The 23,362-nt window shown below is 32.7% G+C and overlaps 1 protein-coding gene across 1 annotated transcript; it reads right to left on the bottom strand.

Annotated features, from left to right (window-relative positions):
- Positions 1-57: 57 nt before the first annotated feature.
- On the bottom strand, positions 58-22,396 carry LOC136974952 (RNA helicase Mov10l1-like). The gene is made up of 23 exons (XM_067269948.1): positions 21,932-22,396; positions 19,956-21,215; positions 11,514-11,759; positions 8,787-8,945; positions 8,567-8,703; positions 7,308-7,442; positions 7,069-7,221; positions 6,750-6,953; positions 6,562-6,673; positions 6,377-6,475; positions 6,153-6,299; positions 5,778-5,869; positions 4,657-4,715; positions 4,137-4,579; positions 3,977-4,054; positions 3,750-3,905; positions 3,575-3,640; positions 3,298-3,462; positions 3,038-3,211; positions 2,832-2,972; positions 714-821; positions 497-637; positions 58-425 (listed from the first exon to the last, which is right to left on the bottom strand). Exons 1-23 carry the CDS (start codon positions 22,394-22,396, stop codon positions 321-323), a joined length of 4,845 nt encoding a protein of 1,614 aa, XP_067126049.1. The 3' UTR covers positions 58-320.
- Positions 22,397-23,362: the final 966 nt, after the last annotated feature.

Below are 23,362 nucleotides of genomic sequence, written 5' to 3'. Positions count from 1 at the left end.
GTAAAAAATTAAAATATATATTTTATGACTTACTTCTTTGTAGTGTTACTCTATAAATATATGTTGTTTTGTTTTATGGTAAAAATTAGATTTTAAATTAATTATCTCATTATATATATAGAACAAATTTATATTGCACCAATCAATTCGTATAAATACATTTAAAATACATATTCATTTAACAATTCAATTCATTTGTCTAAGATTTTTACAAAATTTACATATGCATAATATATAAAAGGCAGATTAAAATAATTATTTACAGATGAAACCTTACATCTGAAATGAGAAATATTAAAACACTATAGTCCTACAATTAATTATTCTTCTAAACGTATATCTTGTATTTTTTCCAGGGAGATTGCCGATCCACAGTACGATTTTTCATCCAAACAATAAGAGATTAGTTCCCTCCAGTGTTTATCCTACCAATACAAACGAGCAATTGTTAAAGTTTAAAAACCAAATTGATAAATAAACTAAAGAAATTACTTACATTAGACAGGAGGTACGGATCTCCAACGATAATGAGCAGGGCTTGTGCTCGGGTGAGTGCGACATTAAACCTTTTTGGATTGGTCAGAAAACCTAAGTTGTGTCTGGCGTCGAAGTTCAGCTGATCTTCTGAAGTTCGAACCTACGGCATTGAAAATTAATATACACAAAAAGAACTCTCTACATTAAAATTAATCGTACAACAAGAAAATAATTACCGTAGAAATAATTATCACTAATCTCTCCTGGCCTTGAAACTCTTCTACAGAACCCACTTTGCACATTTCAATTCCATTCGTGCTCATCATAAATTTGATTTTTTCCACCTAAATAATGTGATATTAAACATTTTAAACAAATTTCTTGATACAAAACTTTTCTTTAGTTATTGTATTAATATATGTAATGACATTTATAAATACAAATTATGTCTTGATTTTAACACTATAGAAACTTTTTCCCCGTTTTGCTCCAGCAGACACAAGATCTTATTTTATAACAATTTGCATTGGTCCAAGTATGATTACCCAATAAATAATTCATGGTAATTCCATCATCAAATTAAAATTTCTAGGTAATATTTAAAAATCATCAATAAATAGAAAATTTAAATCAAATGATAGATAACATAGAATAAATAAGCCAAATACTAAAGTTGCCTTATATTTACAGGGTTTCTAATAAATATTTTAAACTAATTTACATACACTGGTGGACAAAACTTCAGGACAGATATAAAACTTATGCAAATATTTGAGTTCTGCACATGATGATGATGCGAAAACGTGGGTAAGAGATTTCAGGCAATCTGCAGCACATATGGTCAGTTTTCGTTGCATGTGAAATTTGAACAGGAACGAATGAAGTTACAATAATGAAATTCTGGACTTGTCTTCCAGTCATCATTTAGATGATTTTACTCATGAAAGAATAATTGGAAAGCTGGAAGAAGGGTGGCAAATAACAGTTGTTGTCTATGAATTTAACATTGTGCACAGTATCATTTTCTAGGCTATGGGCAGCATTTCAAACTAGTGGAATGTGCAGTGGTGTAAGAGGGGAAGTCATCCTAGCAGTATGATGCGCCAAGATCAATATATTGTTCTTTCAGCAAAAAGGAACCGACGCAGCACAGCTGGTGAGCTGGCAAGTCATTTACAGGCAGCCACAGGAACCGATCTTTGGGCGTATAGTCCTTCCTTTCGTTTGCGAAAGGAAGGACTATACGCCCAAAGATCTGTCGTAAGTGTCCCACTCTCGAGAGTTCACTGAAGCGCCCATTTGCAATGGTGCCATCACATCGCAATTGGACTAATGACAACTGGGCTACCATACTCTTCTCAGAGTCTAGAGTCAGATGAGAGTAGATTCAGTCTATCATCTGACTCTAGACGGCAACTGTTATGGCATGAGGTTAGCAATGCTTATCATCCCGAAAATATTCAGGAAAAAAGATTGATATCGGACTTGCAGTATCATGGTGTGGGCAGGCATCATGGTCAAATGGCCATACGGACTTGTATGTGCTTGATCGAGGAACCATGACTGGCCAATGGTACATTTACGGAGTTCTGCTCTCATATATTTGATTTTTCCGAGGTGCTGTCAGTGAGAAGTTTCATTTTATGGATGATAATGCATCTTGTCATTGCGCACAGACTATAGAGGAGTGTCTTGAACGCAAGGATACTCATCGCATAGCCTGGCCAGCCTGTTCTCCTGACCTGAATCCGATTGAAAATGTATGGGATGCCTTGAAGAGACATATTACTGATCGACAATATCCACCGACAAACCAGCTCCTGGATCATGTTGTTCTGAGGATGCCATGTCGTGTACAAAGTTGCATCACACTTCATGGTGACCATATCCCTTACTGTCGTGATGCTCAGGGTAGTTTGTAAGTAAGTATTTTTTGTACAACTATGACTTTGGACAATATGCACCTTTTACAAAAAACACCCTTTTTTGACATCCTGTGTACTTCCTTTGAGCATAATTATTATATTAAATCATGTTGAATATGTTGTCAATACTATTGTTCTCCTCTTGTCTACAACCACGTAGTTTTTCATATACATACCCATTTCTTCTTCGTCCTTAAGTTTTGTCCACCAGTGTATATTTAATATGACAATCGTGTCATAATATGGTTCAATTACTACTATCTATCAGAAAACAATAAAAACTTATTAGAGACAACACTGGAAATTGAAGTATATTATGATAAGATTGTCATATTAAATATATGTAAATTTATTGATAACATAAATTGAGTAATTTTTCTTATCATACCACCATAGGTTTATACCTCTTCAGATTATTTTCCAACATACCTGTTTGCGATATGGAGTGATGATACCAATGTCATCTGGTGAAATTCCCAGGATATACAAACTTTTTAAATATTTAACCACTTGCAGAACTTCGTATGGATTAAACCAAGAAGGGCTGTCACCTTCTCGAAAGTTCTCACCCTATTCATACAAAAACTTTTAGAATTCTGAATATAAAATCATTTTTAATGACAACTTTGACTTACCCTAATTCCGCAGAATATCATTGGAAACGTCCTGTTCGGTAATTCTTCCCAGTTGCAAAATGTATTCTGTAAACTTTCGGGAGCAGAACAGACGAGTTCGGAGTCGTAGAAAATTCGTGACGATAACGAAATGATGCACGAATGGGATCTATAATTATCTACAAGTTTAGTTACCTATAAAAAAAAAATTATAAAGTTATAAACCTGAGCCTTTGGTACTTTTCTAATTCAAGATGTGATTCTGAAAGTAATTATCGTACTAGTAATGGATTATAGTTTCCTTGTTCTCGATACTTTTCTGGATTTCTCCGATACAGAGGAAGAGCCATTATCCTTTCTAGAAATGAAATTGTAAGTCCATTTTCTTTAGAGTAAAAGGAGTGTACGACCGGTCCGAGCTGCTGAGGATCTCCAGCTAGGACAACCTTGAAAATTATAAAAGCATACATTTGTCATTAAGACCCAACAATATTTCTAATAAAAAAACTACGAGAAATCCTGCATTTCCTTTGCCATATCATAGAAAAGCCCGGTTACCTGTCCGTTGCCTGTTGCAACTAATTCCATCGCTAACATCGATTCTGGCTCGGTAGTCTGTCCGGCCTACAAACAAGAAAATAAACAATAAGTTTTATGCAAACAGAAAACACTTACTCTTACGTTCAGTGAAATAATCACTGTCGTTAAATAAGAAATACAAAACCCGAATTACCTCGTCTAAAAATAAATGAGTGAAATGGTCTACTCCCAATCCCAGACTATAAAATTTTCCAGCAGTTACACAAGTACAAACGATAATACGATGACTAGAAATCAAAGACAGTTTGTCTACACTTTTATAGAATGGCTTAACCAAGTCTGGCATAACCTGAAAGTAATCGTCGTCGTTAGAGAGAGATGCTACGGCATCGTCGTTATTCAAATGAAATAATAACAAACCTTGTTGGATCTATGGAAGGCATTGAGTCTAACCAGGTCGTCTTCGGTGAATAAGTTACTTTCTGCCAGACGTTGAACCTAATATTTCAAGATATAGAAATGAAATTATATAAAGATTTCGGATATAAATTTTACTTTTTGAAATTAATATTTCACTTACGATTAAATCTGCAGCACTATTTGACGGAGTGCAGGCTAAAATTCTACTAGACTTTACACGACCGAATATTTGAATAATGCACTCTACCACGGTCATCGTTTTGCCCGTTCCCGGAGGTCCAAATATAACGTAAGGCATGGGTCGGCAAGTTCCGTCCAACACTCTTTTCACTGCAACTTTCTGTCGATCGTTCAGAGACTTGTTATGCCACTTAATTGTCACAGACTTTCTGTTAATTGGTGACCTAACTTCCATCTTTACCACGGGACAGCAGAATGTGGCATTACGAGGAATGGAATTTATATTTATATATTTGTTGGGTTCTGGCTGTTCCTTCTTTTCCAATTCTCCTTTCTGTGTACAAGAAATTGAAGGCATTGATGCCACCACTTCCACAAGATGAACTTGAGGTGTTTTGTAGACTATTTTATTTGGAAAGAGAACTAAAAAAGAAAAATCAATAACAATTATATCAATATAGATCTCACAATTTCCTTCCGCAATGTAACGTATCACTCACCATTTTCGGGAAGGTTTAATGCGTCTTCAATAGCCTGATGATATCTTCTCATAATCATTCTGAAATAAAGAATAATACATTATACAACTAATATTAACACACTATTTGTTAATTCCTATTTTATTGTGAGTATCCCAACTTCAATGAAAACAATGTAAAGTCGTAACATCGACTTTTTCAACTATCTGTCAACTTTCACAACTGGGAGTATATCTTCTTTTAAGTTCTCCACGTGGATAAAGACACTTTCGTGCGACCTTGTGGCCTGCTGTCTGATTTCATCATTTCAATATAACAACTAGCTACCAACTATTGGCAGTTGTTGCTAGTTCCTCAACCAAGCCATTCGTTTTCCTTGTGCTTCAAATTTCGGATTCACTTAAATACGTCGTTTTATTATATCGTTGGATACATCATTTTAGGTATCTCTATGGGTACATAATTTTTCTCGCCTGCAACCATAATATCAACTGTTGACCTCTGAACTAAGACTATCTAAGAATAAGAACTATCATCTGGAACTTTCTTCTTTTCGACCGGCAAGCACCCAATCTCCAACTCCTCTACAAGGTATTTATCACCCCGCGTGCTCAAATGTAAACTCTCTCTCTCTTGCGATCATATCTCTATAGTTGTTCCGTTATACTGTGTATCGTATGTTTTTCTCAAATAAACGGTTATTTGTTGGTTTAATTAGAATCCGAATGCACTTCCAACCCGACGTCTCACGGTCTCCGTCCCTAATTCGATCACCCGTGCATGTGGTTGCTCGTGTGACCTACATTTAAAACAAACCTCGCCGCCGTGGCTCATGGATCGACGAGACTCAATGGTGTTAGTCCCGACGAGGCATCAAAGAGGTGCCGACTCTCCGGTCACATTATTCTTTCTGCCTAAAGGCACTAATAAGCCTCTTTTTCGTGCCCAGTATAAGTCTGACCAGACTCTTAGTGAGAAAAATATCTAGTAATGGACAGAGGCGTACGTGTCTGCATCAAATTATGAAAATCTCAGATTCTACTACACAAGCAGTTCCTTAAAATACGCGACTAACGGCATTACTACTTTAGCCACTACCATTAATACATTAACACATAATAATAATAATCTAAAACTCTTACCTGTTATAATGAAATTCTACGTCGTAACTTTCTCCTTTATATATATTATGAAAAATGCTATTGAATTTGACAAATATCTTTGTTTCATCAATCTGAAATAGACAAATCTCATATTACTTTTAAGTTTATTTATTCCGTATAGAATATATTAAAAACAAAAATTATAGTATGGTACCAAATTCTATATATAATTAATATACATTTATTTAAACATATGCTTAAAATTTATTTAAAGTGACAATCCACGTAGCTCAAAAATCTTTTAAAAATAATAATGGTAAAAAAAGCAGTCTGCTTCGGTTCCAATATCAAAATATTCATTTTTGAATTCTAATACAAAAATTCCTTATAGGTTTTTTACACCGTAGCACGTACCTTGTGAATAAATCCTTCGTATACCGGATTGGATTTCTCTACCGGGTCGCTGGCCGTAATTCTGTCGCCTATGAATAGCATGGGCCTGTTTTCTGCCAGTCCCGGTACCTCTAACGTTAAATACTCATTGCAAGGTTGAAAACAAACCTAAAGAAGCCAAAAAGTATTATTACCAAACTGAATTTTAAGATTGGTGTTACTGTTTATCAAACAATATATCATACCTGATCCATACTAAAGTCTTTCCTGTCCATATTTATTTGTATTTCTTCAAGATGAAGCAGTGTGTGAAATTTCTCTTTATAATTTGTTACAGATAACTCCTAATTTTTTAAATAAACTTAATTAATCACAAATAAATTCGTATTAAATAAAATTACGTAATGCACGGTATATTTTCGTAACGAACCTCTGCGAGAACGGACACGTTACGCACGGCGTGTTTTCCTTCCAGAACGACGCTCTGCAATTCTTCCGGAATGGGAAAGGTCCGCAGTTTTCGAGAGAATCGACTTTTAACCCTATTAAAGTTAAGTGCAAAGATTAACGTCAAATGCTAATCAAAATCTCGTGTAAAAGTTAGACAATATTACGAACCCGCGAGGTCTCTCTCCCGGTATCACACAACCCGATGCTTCTCTAAAATGTTTTGGTCTATTAACGAACAAGTGTCTAGGTATAGAAGTTGCGTCGGACAAAGGCAGATCCTGATTTGGATCTTCGACTTTCACTTTTAGAATTTTTTCTATGGTAAATCCTTCAAATTCGAAAAGCATAAGCTGTTCACTCCAACCTAGTTGACTATAGAATGAAATTTTTTATTATTAGACTTTCATCTCTAGTATTTAATAGTTCTATTAATAACATCAATAATTTGTAAATCAATTGCCATAATAAAGTTAATAAGTAAACTAACCTTGCAATGCAGGCCACATTTACGTCGAAGGGCTCGTTCGGAGAAATTAATATTGGATAATCCAGATTTTCGTCGACTTTAAACTGAGTGGTGCCGTGATAATTTTCGTTTGGCCTGCATGATAGCAATACGCAAGGCAAGCAACTCGTATTACTGTAGAAGGGAATCAATTTTTAGTGTTACTGCAATAAAATAAATATACGAAATCGAAACATTTTTCCAAATTTCAATACACGTACCTGAATAAAGCCGGTAAACATTTCTTGTCGCCCAAATTAACGGTGCCGAAATTTCCGTCGAAAGATATTTCTATTTCGTCTTCGTCGCAAAGTAACGAGTCGACGCGTTGCTCCGTCGACGGCGATATCGTGCACCTTTACAAAAATTGAAAATCGTTGATAATTTGTATTCGAGTTATAACAATAATAATTATAGTAATAAATTAATCTAATATTAAGTTTTAGAATAATCTATCCACACATTTTCTTTTAATATGCTGGAATTGAACACATATGTTTAATATATTCAGTTTTTAGGTTAAATTGCTATGAGATATAATGACTTTTAAGTTATTGCTATTCCATCTAGCTCCGGATGACCTATCGATACGGTTTAATCCCTGGTATCCAATTAACTGATCAGAAAAAAATTAATCCCCAAATGAAAAGACAGAAGAAGAATCAAAATTTATATATTTTACCTTGAACGTTCCAGTTAGAAAAGTCAAATGCACTGGGTCCTTTCTAACTTGTGTGTTAGTGCAAGTGCATTGTCAGAACAGGATTAAGTAAATGATAAAAGAAGGATTTTGCAAAATAACCAAATTCTCGTGAAGTAAAACTTCAAAGAAGACACTTGATCTCAATCGGTATTTGTTCTCTTCCCCACCAAAAATGATGATTATGAAAGAATATCTGTTTACGGAACATCTACCTAAAAGCAAACTTAGCCGAATTGGATATCTTCTACAGTTTAAACAGTCTACTGAAAGTTATTTTCCTCTAACATCACTAACCATTTATTAAAATTTTCAATTACATTCACATAATACTGCAACAAAAATTAAATACAAATGTTTTCCAGTGGGATGCAAATTCCATCACGCAACAAAATTTAAATAATTTTTCTTAATTCATCTGGAAAATTTTCCAACTAAAAGCCTGTGGTATGATGCTTTCCCAAACTATGAAACTGAATATATCAATTATCTTTTCATTTTATTACCAATTAATTTAATTAACAATACACTATGACACTGAATTCTTTACAGACAAAGCCACAAAATTAGCATCGTTAATTATTATCTTATCAATTAGCATTGTATTAATGTAAAAAATATTCAAATTTGCATGTCTTTCGGCTATAATTGAAGATACAACTCTCCAAAATCATTTTTAAAATATTCATTCATTTATTGTTTTCTACAAATCTTTCTGTATAAAGACAACGATCTATCTATAATATTTATATATAAATGATTAACATGAAAGTTTCTTACCCTTTCACTTCTACTTTCTTTACGCTAATTGCTCTCCACTTGTATTTCGTTGCGTTACTTTCTACGGCTTCTACGTCGACCAGATCTCCGCATTTTGGAATAAAATTATCCAAACAGACGCCTTTGGTAAAAAATACCTACGAAATGAAGAGTATTTACATAAATAAATAAATAAATGAATAAATCTCTTCTCGAATAATATCTCGTTTAAAATAAGTACCTTATGGTCGACGATTCCGCAACCGTTGCGTATCGGCTCTGTAATTTTACCTTCCGATATTTTCCGTTTTCTTGAAGGACGAATAATATATTTTTTGTCGTCTGTTAATTCTACTTCAACCCAATCGCCTTTCTTTGCTGAATATTCTTTTGTTATTTTCTGTGAGAAATTCAATTATATTAGTAAAACTACTAGTCAACCTTAACTGTGCAATTTCATGCAGAAAAATGGTTGTGAAAATGCACATATTTTTACAAATTTAAAGCTATTTCTCCTTAGTCACGCAATGTTTTTATGTATTTTTAGTTAGATCATTTTGTTCTTACTCTTAATCACTATTACAGACGAAATATCAAAAAATAATAACCAATTCTTTTTGATTTCTTTTATGCTTACTCGTCTTTCACTACAAAGACGTCTGCTCTGTGTTTTCTCTCTAATACAATGATTCTCAAAGCACAGTCCATAGACCGCAAGTAGGTTGCGAGCATGCACCGGGTGGCCCACAGAAAAATTATTCCATTAGAATTCTCTGCTGTTTAGCCAAAGCGAATGTTTTCGTACGCATCATACATTTCTAACATTAGTTTACCAAATAGATAAATTATTCTGACAAACGTCTAATGTGATATTTATAAACCGAAATGTGAATTGGAGCATAGATTGTGCCCGGTTCATTTATGACTTAGTTTAAGTGGTCTGCAGATCAAATAACTGCAAACCACTGCTCTAACACACTGTTCTTGTTAAACTCTTTCTATTCACAGATAAAATGTGCACTTTTACTTATACCTACCAATGACCAAGTTCATAATAAGGCGACTTAGTGATAAAGAATAGGGCCTGCCATATCCGAGTAAAATAATCAATACAAATTTCTGAACTCATAGGACTCAAATTCACGAAATACCAAGATAACATCTTAACCAACTCTCGCATCTATTTTCTTGTCATATTTGCCGCTATTTGCCTATAGGTTTCTTTGTATTTTACCAAAGAGAAGAAAGATAATTTGAAATGAGACAATGTAATACGAATAGAAAATACACTGTTAGTATGTATTCTACTCCTTCTAATCCAAATTAGCTCACATTCAGCCCAATGTCAAATAATAGTCCTACAGTATTCCATAATTGCAAGTTTATAGCCAATAAAGAAATTAAACTAAAGGAGATAAGAAAATGACAATTTTGAATATAAAATTTATTAGAATTTCAACATCTAAAGAAAGGCAAATAAAATAAAAGCATTAATTTAGTTATAACACAGTAATGTATAAATTCAATAAAATAAATGAATGACACAGTTTTAAGCAAAAAGATGATCACAAATTGAACTAAGTACCTTTATAGTACAGAAATATTTTCTTTTAAATGCAATAGCAACTAACAAATGTTCAAATATGTTAATTGATTATATTTTGAGACTGGATAGACTACGTATTCTTTCAGCTCATTGTATAGTGTAATAATACATTTACCAGTATACTTTTTATACTTAATGAACATAATAATAAATTAAGTATATCATTATCATATTCACTTCAATGTAAAATACCATCAAAACTATGCTACATCTTAATTTCTACAATTTTATCCATAGGATTTTTTTGTTTAATTTGGCAATTGTAGACAAATTTAAGTCAATAGAACCAATTGTTTTGACATAAATTGGTTTGGTGTTTATTGTACAATAAAGTAAATTATATATCATCTATAAATTATATATCATAAATTATATAATCTTCTCTGGTATCAAAGTCGCAAACGTCTTCATTTTCCTTGTTAGGTTCTAAATCGTCACTGGATTTAATGCTCGTATTTAATAAGCGATCGTCGTCGGTGCTCTTTAAAGCATCACAAATGCAAAACCTCTCGAAAGAATACTGCATAACTTTTTCTGGGATTTTCATTCAAGTATTTATAATGTCACAGTAACAGACTAACAATACAAAGCTAAGATTACCTCTTAAATATTTTCTATTAGGAATACCGTATTTTACGGACTATAAGACGCACTTTTTTCTTCGAAAAATTGCCTCCAAAATTCAGGTGCGTCTTATAGGTATTTTTTTAAAAAACTGTTTAAAAATTAAGGTGCGTCTTATAGTCTGCAAAATACGGTATTGGTCTAATGAAATCATTATAACAATACAATGGAATCAGTAAGTTCTAGTAATAGAAAAATAAGACCCATGGCATTAGAATTTCCTAATTATCATGTATCAAATCATATCTAAGACAAACAATTTCCAGAAAACTTGAAAAAAGTCTCTTACATTCAACTAGATACACTTTACTTTGGGCTGCAATTTTAAAAAATTATACGCCTATAAATTCCCATTGCTGTCCATCCATCTTTCATTAATCTCGAGAACAGAGTTATATAGACGAAATGCGAGACCTTACGGGAAAGATTTATCTACGTTAGAACTTCCGACGCAAACACGAAGTGGTGTTATTTCAATTCAAAATTTCTCCAGATAGATGACCGGCACGACTTTATTCTTAAAGGAAAAGTGTGACGTACAGTAGCAAGCCACTACTAATTTGAGGTAGGGAGCAAATTGCAACCTGGCATAATTCCTCGTTGTCTTTACCCAACCTCATACATCACAAATTTTAATTGATAAATCTTAAAGTTGATTATGTTATATATTTAATGAAATATAATATTTTTCAAATGCTATTCATACACAATACTACAAATATATAATAAAAAACTTACCTTAACAGATATTTCAAGGGTATGGTTAAATATTACTTTATATTTATTCATACGGGTAATATTAGCAGTAATAGTTTTCTTTTCTTTTAGTTCGGTTTCAAAGCACTTTATTTCAAACGTCGAACCGCTCCCCTTGCCGGTTTCCGACTCGGAACTTTTCGAAGACTCTTCTTCGTAATTTTCATCCGAGCTTTTCGAATCAAAGGATTTAATGTCCGACAATAATGCAGAGAATGTCTTATCGATCTATTTAAAAAACAAATAAAATGATATTTTTATATTGTTAGTTACAAAAGCAACAAACATTTTAAAACTTCATTAAAATTTTACTCAAAAATCAAATTTTAATTAAAGAGTTGATAGATTCTCAGAAATTTTGTTTCACTTTAATGTATATAATCAAACCTCTACTTAGCACCACTCTTTGTTTGCTTCTGAAATTAGAACTGAATTGAGTGTGACGACAAATTAAAGTATTTCAAACAATAAGAATTACAAATGGTAACAAACTCCACACACAAATTTCAAATATGATTTGATAATAACAGTTTGGTTTGATACAGTTTGAGTTATTGATAGATTGATACTATTTCCTTTCTTCGTCAACATTTCCGAAACATGTTTTAAATAGTCACAAAACTCTTCTGTTAAAATTCCAACCACAAATGTTTCAAACTTGATAATAAAGGCAGTTTTTGCTATTAATACTAAAATATCAACTGCATTATGCCAGAACACAGATATTCTTTCAATTTACAATTAATGGACCTATCACTAATTAAGAATAGACTAATCACTAATTAATTAATCATTTCATTAAAAAAGAACACTTCAGCTGTTTTCGTTGAATTCTAGAGTCAATCTAGTACGTTTCGGCACAGGAAATGTTTACCGCATTAATTCATCACAGTCATTTAATAACAATCTTACTTAACATCATCTTATCGCAGCAGCAATCTGTAACAATAAATTGTTCCACCTTGTTCATAAAATGTGCTATTTATTAATGATTACCTGACACTACATTTCTTTTAAATCACAGATAAAAGAACTGGATCCCGAACTGGATTTGAAGTGTTAGCTAACAGTGTAAAGATTATTTAAAATGAAAAAGAATTAATATTAAAACACAATTACACAAACACTTCGTGACTACAAAAGTTCCTTTATACAGTGGAATAAATTTAAATAATGAAATAAAAATCGATGGCATGTGGAAACTCATAATACACAAGCAAATTTCTGAAAACAACAGTACTGTATCCCTTTAGTGTTTAGTGTAATGTTACTTTCCCTTCAAGGTGGAGTGCTTTGCAGTGAAGTGACAGTGATGAAATGCATATTGAAAGACGACCATGAAAGAAAGTCAAAGTATTACTACGGAAGAAGTGTAGCATCGCTTTTCTTATTAAAATTCGCGGGTTTCGTTGTAGAATGTTACGGTATTACCGAAAACGTAACAAATGCAATATTTATCAAACTGTGGTTCGCGGTCACTTCGACGTCGGAAAAGGTGCGGGAAAACACGTCAGAAACGTCACGTGACCCAGATGAGCCACATTCCCGGGCAGTCACGTGAACGAGTGAGCCTTTCTACGCTTCCGCCATCGACGCGATACTCCACGACGAAAACCGGCTTAAGCAATGGCGGGCCGAACGGTGCACGGCCGATAAGTAGTCCCACGGCGTTTTTTATATGGATCGGCGTCGAATAATTCTGTGTGTTTTGCAAATATCACATAATATATCTGGTTTAGAAACCGAATTGAGAGGAAAAGCGACGCTCTACTTCTATACTGGTTACATCTTTTTAATAAAAAAACATTTGAAAAGAACTTTATATTTTAGTTAAAGATTCTTATATTTAGACCGAATGTGTTAGTTGCGTATTGTATAAAAGCTACAGCAAAAATCTTCAAATTTACAAGGCGAATATCAATTGCAAAATGTCTGTAAAAATATTAAAAGCAAAATGTTCCGTCGCTGCCGCACAGAAATAACGTAAATTTAAAAATTAATTTCATTTACAATTTGGAAATTTCAAAACAACTTTTAAACTTTTAATCGTTCTTATTATTTTTAATATTTATTAATTATAAGCGATTTCACATCCATTGAACTACCGGGCTTCTATTGTCTAATGTTATAACACGCATTTCCAGGTGCATTTATCGACACAACTTTAACAAAGAGTTAAATTGTTTCTTCCGTGTAAAAAATCTAGCAACGAGTTGCATTATTTTCCATTACTTTATAAAAACTGACTTTTATATTACAGAATTAGTCGTAATAAAATAGTGTGAAAAATTCCTAGGGTCAAATTTTATACAATTCCAATACTTTTCCTTCTTATATACACACAACAGCCGTGAGAGTAAAATACAATGCGTGTAAAGAGGGATAGGTCTATTTATAAGTGAGAACTAACGAGGGGCGTCACACCCGAAATGCATATTCTATAATATATAAAGTCAATTTTTTACTCTTTGCCTGTAAAGTTCCTTTATGATAAGCTCGTAATAAAAGCAAATTTATGTTAAATCCAGCAGATTGTTAATTTACTGGTATTTTATTACTTAGACAAATAATAATGATATTTACTACACAACATTGATAACTATAGAATTTTAACTAGAAAAAAATAAATATATGGAGATAAATATAATAATTTAAATAACATAATACAGTGGTGCCTCGCACTTCGAATTCGATTCATTCCAGGTTGCCCATTTGAACAACTTATCAAATTTTCCCATTAGAAAATAACGGTAAGCGACGGCCAGATACTAAACAATAGCCATTTCGATAAACTTACGGCAAAGACACATAAATTGAGGCAAAAATTATACAATTAGATGTCCTAATAACAAATTAATACTCGAAAATAATCGTTGTAAATACGACGAAAATTTCATTTAGACTATTGGTGGACGCGGCCACTTTCGACATCTTAAACATGGCCGCCATGTTGGCCTTTGTCGAAACGACAACCTTCTTTTCAGGCTTCCTTGTTTCTAAACACCTGGCGGATGCCATGATTAATAAGTAAAAGTTATATTGGGTCGGACGGATAGATTTTGCGTATTTTAGCAACTGTCGTAACACAGAATCTGTGAAATTTAAGATGTTATTGCTATTGTAAAATTATATTCTATGGGGCACCCAAAAGCTATCGGTGAAGTAAAACTACGTCAAGAAATTGTTTAAAATCGACGAATAACGCAATCAAACACTCCAAAAATAAAGTTAAACAGGGATTAGAAACAGGAACGTAACACTCCAGCAAGAGACGACTTGAATGCACATAGAATGGAAAATCCTGTCGTTCTTCGAGAACATTCTTTCCCCTCCAGACGAATTTTTGTGGAATTCGTCGTTCGAAGTACGATGTACCATTATATATAAAATACGGAATGCGGCCCTCAGTGGCGTAGCGAACATAACTGGCGCTCGGAGCCCGACACTTTGTTGGCGCCCCCGTCCCCTCCCCCGCCACTGGAGGCCCTATTTCTGACCGCGATACACGGTTTCATCCGAAGAAGGCTTGACCATAGTGTGTCATTTCAATAAGAACAAAAAGCAAATTCTTATTATTCATTAATAAATCCTTATGTCCGTTACAAAAGTGTTAGTTGATTGAATTTTTCCCTTGATAAATTTCACAAATTTTATAAAATATTAATAAATTGGAAGAAATACCCTTTCGTTATTCGATCAAAATTACTAAAATAAAAATTTAACCATGATAAATGACACTATTGAATGCGCGTCTGCACTTTATAGTGTTTAGGAGACAATAAATTACAACTAGTTGACGTACCGTAGCTTGCTTGACTCGACAAAGTTATATATTAAATAAAGCTATTGTTTTATCCGAAGTCAATTCTATATTCAATGTTCTTCTACGGAAATACAGACGCAAAAATGTTTATAAGAAAAAAATATACTTACCATTTCCACAACCATTTTGCAAAAAATTTATATCGTAGTAGAAGAACTTTAACAAGCTACCAACACTGACGAGTTATAGAATGCGAATAGTTGTGTTTAGCTCAAATAACAAACTAGCCAATCAAATTTCACGTTACCAGCTCTAACATCCAATCAGCGACCAGAAATTAGCCTATTGTGTTTAAATTTCACGTTCCGCTTCACAATCCATTAGCAGAAATTTTACCGGATTTTGTTTTACTGGAATTGCAGGTTCGGGGACTGAATAATGGGTATCATTTGTCTAAATACATTTTCTGTTACTTAATTTTCGTGTTATTCAAAGAAAGGGATTAGGACCGTTTAGCCTCGGGAGATTCTCGACACATTTAAACAAAAAAAAATTTTAATAAATTAATAAAAATTATTGTAAAACAGAGGAATGGATTTTTTTCTAATAATTAATGTAATATATATTAATATAATATATATATAGTATTCTATATACTGTATATATAAATATTTGCCTGAGAATAAGCAAGGCTACTGAAGTAACGTTTGCTCTTTGCCGTAACTTATAACACAGAATCTGTGAAATTTAAAATGATATTGCTATTGTAAAATTATATTCTATGGGGCACCCAAAAGCTATCGGTGAAGTAAAACTACGTCAAGAAATTGTTTAAAATCGACGAATAACGCAATCAAACACTCCAAAAATAAAGTTAAACAGGGATTAGAAACAGGAACGTAACACTCCAGCAAGAGACGACTTGAATGCACATAGAATGGAAAATCCTGTCGTTCTTCGAGAACATTCTTTCCCCTCCAGACGAATTTTTGTGGAATTCGTCGTTCGAAGTACGAGGTACCATTATATATAAAATACAGAATGCGGCCCTCAGTGACGTAGCGAACATAACTGGCGCCCGGAGCCCGACACTTTGTTGGCGCCCCCGTCCCCTCCCCCTCCACTGGAGGCCCTATTTCTGACCGCGATACACGATTTCATCGAAAGAAGGCTTGACCATACCAAATGTGTGATTTCAATAAGAACAAAAAGGAAATTCTTATTACTCATTAATAAATCGTTATGTCCGTTACAAAAGTGTTAGTTGATTGAATTTTTCCCTCGATAAATTTCACAAATTTTATTAAATATTAATAAATTGGAAGAAATACCCTTTCGTTATTCGATCAAAATTACTAAAATAAAAATTTAACCATGATAAATGACACTATTGAATGCGCGTCTGCACTTTATAGTGTTTAGGAGACAATATATTACAACTAGTTGAGGTACCGTAGCTGGCTTGACTCGACAAAGTTATATATTAAATAAAGCTATTGTTTTATCCGAAGTCAATTCTATATTCAATGTTCTTCTACGGAAATACAGACGCAAAAATGTTTATAAGAAAAAAATATACTTACCATTTCCACAACCATTTTGCAAAAAATTAATTTCGTAGTAGAAGAACGAGCAATGAACTTTGACAAGCAACACTGACGAGTTAAGGAATGAGAATACTTGTGTTTAGCTCAAATAACAAACTAGCCAATCAAATTTCACGTTACCAGCTCTAACATCCAATCAGCGACCAGAAATTAGCCTATTGTGTTTGAATTTTACGATCCGCTCCCCAACCCACTTTTCCCGGAATTTAATATTACTGGAATTCAGGTAAAACCAGCATTAGAATTACCAATAAATTACTTGTGGCATACCAATCATATATTATCAGTTCGGGGACACAATAATAAGTATCTTTTGTCTAAATACATTTACTGTTCACTTAATTTTCGTGTTAGTCAAAGAAAGGGATTAGGACCGTTTAGCCTCGGGAGATTCTCGACACATTTACACAAAAAAATTTTAATAAATTAATAAAAATTATTGTAAAACAGAGGAATGGATTTTTTTTCTAATAATTAATGTAATATATATTAATATAATATATATATAGTATTCTATATACTGTATATATAAATATTTGCCTGAGAATAAGCAAGGCTACTGAGGTAACGTTTGCTCTTTGCCGTCCGATTTTTTTAAAAAAATTCCCACGTTAGATTTTGATGATTTTGGTGTCGAAATGCTTAGTATTACCCTGGCGTGTCGATAAATTACGTTTTGAAAAATATAATTTACTCTGAGAAAAGATATATTCAAAAAACGAAAGTGTCGACTATCGCCTCTTTGACGCTTAAAACAAAAAAAGTAATTTGACATTTTTCGGTGCTGTTTTCTGAAATGTAAAGCTACACAGTTGCTTGATATTTTTTCAGAGGTTGGTTTATTTTGGTTCAACTACAAAAAAGTAATCCGAGTTCTAAGAAAAAGAACCAGATTTACGTCCCTCGTTCCCACTAGATGGCGCCATGTTACCTAGATCCTCCATTGCTTCTGCTATAACTCCACGGCCGGACCTTTGCCGATTTAATTCTAATTCAAATTCAAAATCTTTATTAGCGTATTATGGGAAATTCCCGTTACAAGGGGGAAATCATAGAAAAGCGGAACAATAATAAATATGGCTGTACAATTTTGTATTATTTCTAAGTTACAATTTATATCAATTAACTCTATGATTCGCTTTCTATGTTTTTACTTACATTCTCAGACATTTTAATATATTTATTGAAAAAGTTATATAGCCTAATTAACACTGTTGCACTTATTTGAAATAAGTTGTTATAGAATTTCGTGATTGATTTACTGTTAGACAGGACAGTAATACCAAATTGATTTCTGATCTCTGTACATTCCTTACATACACAAATTATATGATAAATCGAGATTTGTTCTTTACATAAGTTACACAAATTGTTTTTAATATTCAGATAATTCTGATTAACTATTACATAAAAACTATTCAGTCGGAGTTGCATGTAAAATCTTTTCATCGCGAATGGAATGGGAAAATGCAAATAAACAGACGAAGGAGGGAAAATTAGATTATCAATATACCAGGGATGAAATTTAGAGTTCTGTAGTTTATCCATTTCTTGCTGGATTGAGTTATTAAACATGTTTTCTATTAGAATGGAGTACCCAAAATTCCAATCTGCTTCCGTATTATTAAATAGTATAGGTGATATTCCATATTTTGCCAACATTCGACAAAATTTATTATACCAATTATTTACGTAATTTTCCTTTGTCTCAGTTAGACTCTTAAGTTTTTTTAATATAATATCTATCCAAATATTATGACTATTTGTCAATCTCTTATAGAATTTTAGAATTCTTACTACCAAATAAGACTCTAGTTGTAATCGATTTGTATCATGCCGGATCGCATATCCGGGTACAGCTCTGTCTAAGCCATATATTTTCCTTATGTATAATAATTGAATTTTTTCCAGTCGGGATATCCAGTCCATGCCCCATATTGGAAAGCCATAACATATTGAGTTTATGACTATTGTTGAAAAGAGCTGCATTTGTTTCTGTATAGAGTTTATTCTTATTTTAATTAATAAGTGAATAAGGTTATTAATTAATTTGTGTGCTTTGTTCCATATATATTGCGCATGAGCTTCAAAAGATAATGTTGAAGATAAACTAATTCCCAGGTACGAAATCTCCTCGACTACTTTTAGTTTCTCATTTAAAAGGTAAAAATTATAATCTTGTCTAGACAGTCTTCCACCCCTTCGGAATATCTGAACATACGTTTTGTTTGGATTAATTTTTAAACCTAGTTGTAAGAAGTATTTCTGCATTAAATTAATTTTTCTCTGTAGACCCATTTTAGTGTTCGAAATTAACACAATGTCGTCTGCATATTGAATTGAATGAATTAGCTGATTCTCTATCAAAATCCCATCCTCTTCTTTATTAAATTGCCCATTAATGTCGTAAATCATAAAATTGAATAAGTGAGGCGACAGTGGATCACCCTGCAGAAGACCACCATAAATATCAAATGGTGGGTATACATTTTTTCCACATTTAATTGTAACGGAGTAATGACCAAATAAAAACTTTATAGCCTTAATAAACAAAGTATCTGCACCATGATTTTTTAGTTTATCACATAATGTTCCTATTGAAACCGAGTCAAAAGCCTTTTCTAGGTCCAAATAAACTGTATATAATTTGTGTCTTTTTCTGGATAAATGGATTTGAATGATTGAGATTAATGTAAATAATGCTGTTTCTGTTCCACTCTTTTTAGTAAATGCAAATTGGGAGTCTGAAATCAGGGAATTTGCTTCCAACCATTGAATAAATCTTGTCGCCAAGATTGATGTAAAAATCTTCCTTAATGAAGAGAGAATTGCGATAGGTCTGTAGTTGCTAGGATTTAATTCATCGCCTTTTTTAAATATCATTCGGAAATATGACGAGCACCATGACTCAGGGTAAATACTGTTTTCATACATATAATTAAAACTAAGTGCTAACAATTCAGCCGTATCAAATGGTAATCTTTTTAAAAAACTATTTGGAATGGAATCAGGTCCCACAGCAGTAGTTTCTTTTAATTTTTTAATAATGTTTACTATTTCTAGAGCCTGAATTGGCGAATCCAATACACCCTCATTTCTGTTCATTGTATCCTGTCCTGATTCTAGAGTATTATTTATATTATTTGCCTTCCTTTTTCCAAAAAATTCAAACCATTTTTCAAATCCAACAAACACTTGCTTTTCCTCCTTTATCCTCGGTCGATATTTTTTAACTGTTGACCAGAAAAAATTATTGTTTTTCTCAGTAAGTAATTTTTGATTAATCGTATTAAAATATTTCTTTTTCTTCGCCTTTATAAGATTATTATATCCTTTTCTTGAATCTATATATTCCTTTAGTTGTTCTCTTAATCGATGTTTACGAAATAATACCAATGCATGTTCTTTTTTTCTCTTTGCTCTATAACACTCCATATCAAACCATTCTTGCTTAAATTTATATTTCTTCTTATTTAAGTTTTTAGTTTTATGACAATTCGGTTCTATAATATAGTCTTTAAAAATTTTTATTAAAGAATTGTATATTTCTCCAATCTGTACTCTATGGATTAGTTTGATTCTTTCTCCTATTTCACTTTCGTATTTTCTAATGTTAAATCTACATTTCATCTCTTGTAAGTTCTCTTTTATATTTTTCTTTTCGCACAATAATAGGTTAGGCAGGTCTTCTCCTATAATTAGTTGTAAAGGGAAGTGATCGGATTGGTCGTTATCTAACACCTTAAATTCAATACAATGGTCCAATATAAATTCTGAACATATTATATAATCTATGACCGATGCTCCTCTTGGAGACAAAAAGGTATGTCTGCCAGGATAATCCTCTATAGTACGACCATTTAGTATGTATAAATCGTGACTTTTGGCAAGTTTAAGTAACAAGTTTCCTTTTTTATTACTTCCTGTGTCAGAGCTACTTCTTATATTGTAAATTATTCGGTTATTTCCTTTATAATATGAATCGTTGAGATTTCCAATTCTGGCGTTAAAATCGCCTATAATTAGCCATAATGGAGTAAAATGTAACCAGTTCGATAAAATCTTTTCAATTTCTTGATAAGGACTTTGAAGCGTTTCATAAGGCGGAATATAATTGACTATTATTGCCAGATATCTTTCGGCGAAATTACTAAGTTTTTTTGTTTCCAATTTGATCAAAGAAAATATTAAATATGAACTTGTATAAGAGTAAATCAAGCTCCCCAAAGTTTTATTCATTATTAACATAATTCCACCTTTAGGCCTGCCTACACCAGGATTTTTTAAAGCAGGGACCATTATGTAATCAAAAGTCTGTAAAATATGTATGTCGTTTGTGGTTAATTTATTAAGCCAAGTTTCTTCTATACCTATTATATCATACTTCTCCATCATCTTTTTTAAATAAGTTGAAGAAAACTTATTTCTGAATCCTTGGACATTCCAAGTGAGTATTCTAATTCCAGACTCTTTCATATATTCCATTTTAGATTTATCGCACTTACTGCTATTATTATTAAAAACATTAGTATTATTGGGTAAATTTAGTAATTGAAATTTACATCTAAAAAAGTTTTAGCATCCACTAGGCAGTTATTTGTAAAACTATATGTAATTTTCATGTTTTTATAAATGATATAGTCATTTCTTAGTAAAATCTGGACACCTTTTTTCTTAGCCTCTATATAATATGGAAGAATTTTGGCTCTACGATCTCTTGTTTCCTGGGTAAAGTCAGATGACATGCGCAACTTATTATATGGCTCTTCCAATGAAACTTTTTTATAATTATAAAAATAAGATATTATTTGATTCTTCCTTTGAACATTAGTTAAAGAAATTTTTAGAATAATAGGTTTTTCCTTTTTAATTATATAAATGTCTTTAATTTCTCCTAATTTAAAGTCTGTTATTTTTAAGGTCTTCTGAATAAATTTAACTAGGCTTTCTTTTATACTTGTACTTTCTTCTATTGGGAATCCGAATAACATTAAGTTAGCTTGCTTAATTATATTTAAAGTGTTATTTACCATATATTGCTGGGCTTCCATTTTTCTGTCAAGGTCAGGAACCATCGCCTCAAGTTGATTTACTTTCTGCTCCAACAGGCCAAACTTTGTTTTGAATTCCTTTAACTCCTGGTGAATTAAACTTATTTCGGATTTAAGTTCCAAAATTTGTTCAGTTATGGATTTATGAGAAGCTTGTACAAGTTTTGACAATTGTTCTATGCTGGTTGTTATCGGATTATCATCTCTCTCCCTCACTTCACCGTAAATTTCCAACATAGACTCCTTTTCCTTTTCTCTCTCATTTTCATGTGTTATTTCCGTCCCTTCCTTCTCCTTGGATGATGTATGTTGTCTACGGAGCATTGTATCCACACAAGCTGCTTTAGACATCTTAACTGTACTTGTACTTCTAGTCAATGGCGGTCGTCCTTTCTTTGGCAGAGAATGTGATAATGGACCTGGGTTTTGCTCTATCCCAGCCATTATCAGCTTTATCCGTATAATTATTAATAAATATACCTGATTTAGCCACAAATTTAACGATAAAAGTTTCTTATTTTCATACCAAAAAAGCTCCGACTTAATTTTCACCCTCATAGTTAAACGCCCGGAGCGCCCCCCACCTTTGCCGATTTAAAGGAAGTGCCTTTTTTTATCTGTACTTTTCATCATATTTTTTTCTTTTCTCAACAATAAACCATTTATAATCGTTTATTTGTGACATACTGCTCAAACTGGTCGCCCAGGCTAACTGCATAAACATGGTCTCTAGTTTCTCCATGTCACCTATCTAATATATATATACAGTATAATATTAAACACTAAAATAGCGTGGTTTGTACCTCTAAAAAAACAAAGTAATGAACAAATAAACTGAAAACGAGATGCTCAAGTTTCCCAACAACAATTAAAATTTTGGTAGGACTAGTACAGGTGCAACAGGTGCACCCGCACAGGGCCCACTTGAAAGGGGGGCCCAAAATATGCATGTATCGTTTTATTATTTTTCCAAACCTAATTAATTAAAGGGCCTAAATGAAATTCTTGAACAGGGCACGGGAATAACTAGTTACGGCACTGGGTGGGACCATTTGTAATATTTTTTTTTTTTAATTTTTAAACTTTTAACATTATAAAATGGCAAAAGCCTTAATTCTGAGTTTAGAGATAAGTTTTATAAAAAAAACTGTAAATGCTAATAAGCAGTAAAACTGTCATTGTGTCCGATCTTACTCTTCCCTCCCCTCGGAACAGGTGTTGTTAACCGCGTCCCAATGTTGATGTCATTTATGTACACCCCATAAGGGTTCTTGGAAAATAATTGTATTGTAGATCAGCAATGAGGAAATTGCCGCGGGGTAGTTTTCGTTGCCTAATTTATTATTATACGAAGTAAAAGTAATTTTCCCCTATAAAACTGTCTAGCGAAATTATATAATCCAGAACATT

The sequence above is a fragment of the Centruroides vittatus genome, unplaced genomic scaffold (genome assembly GCF_030686945.1).
Source record: "Centruroides vittatus isolate TY-2023 unplaced genomic scaffold, ASM3068694v2 contig_359, whole genome shotgun sequence".
NCBI lineage: Eukaryota > Metazoa > Arthropoda > Arachnida > Scorpiones > Buthidae > Centruroides > Centruroides vittatus.
This window is presented reverse-complemented; position numbering and strand designations above follow the sequence as displayed.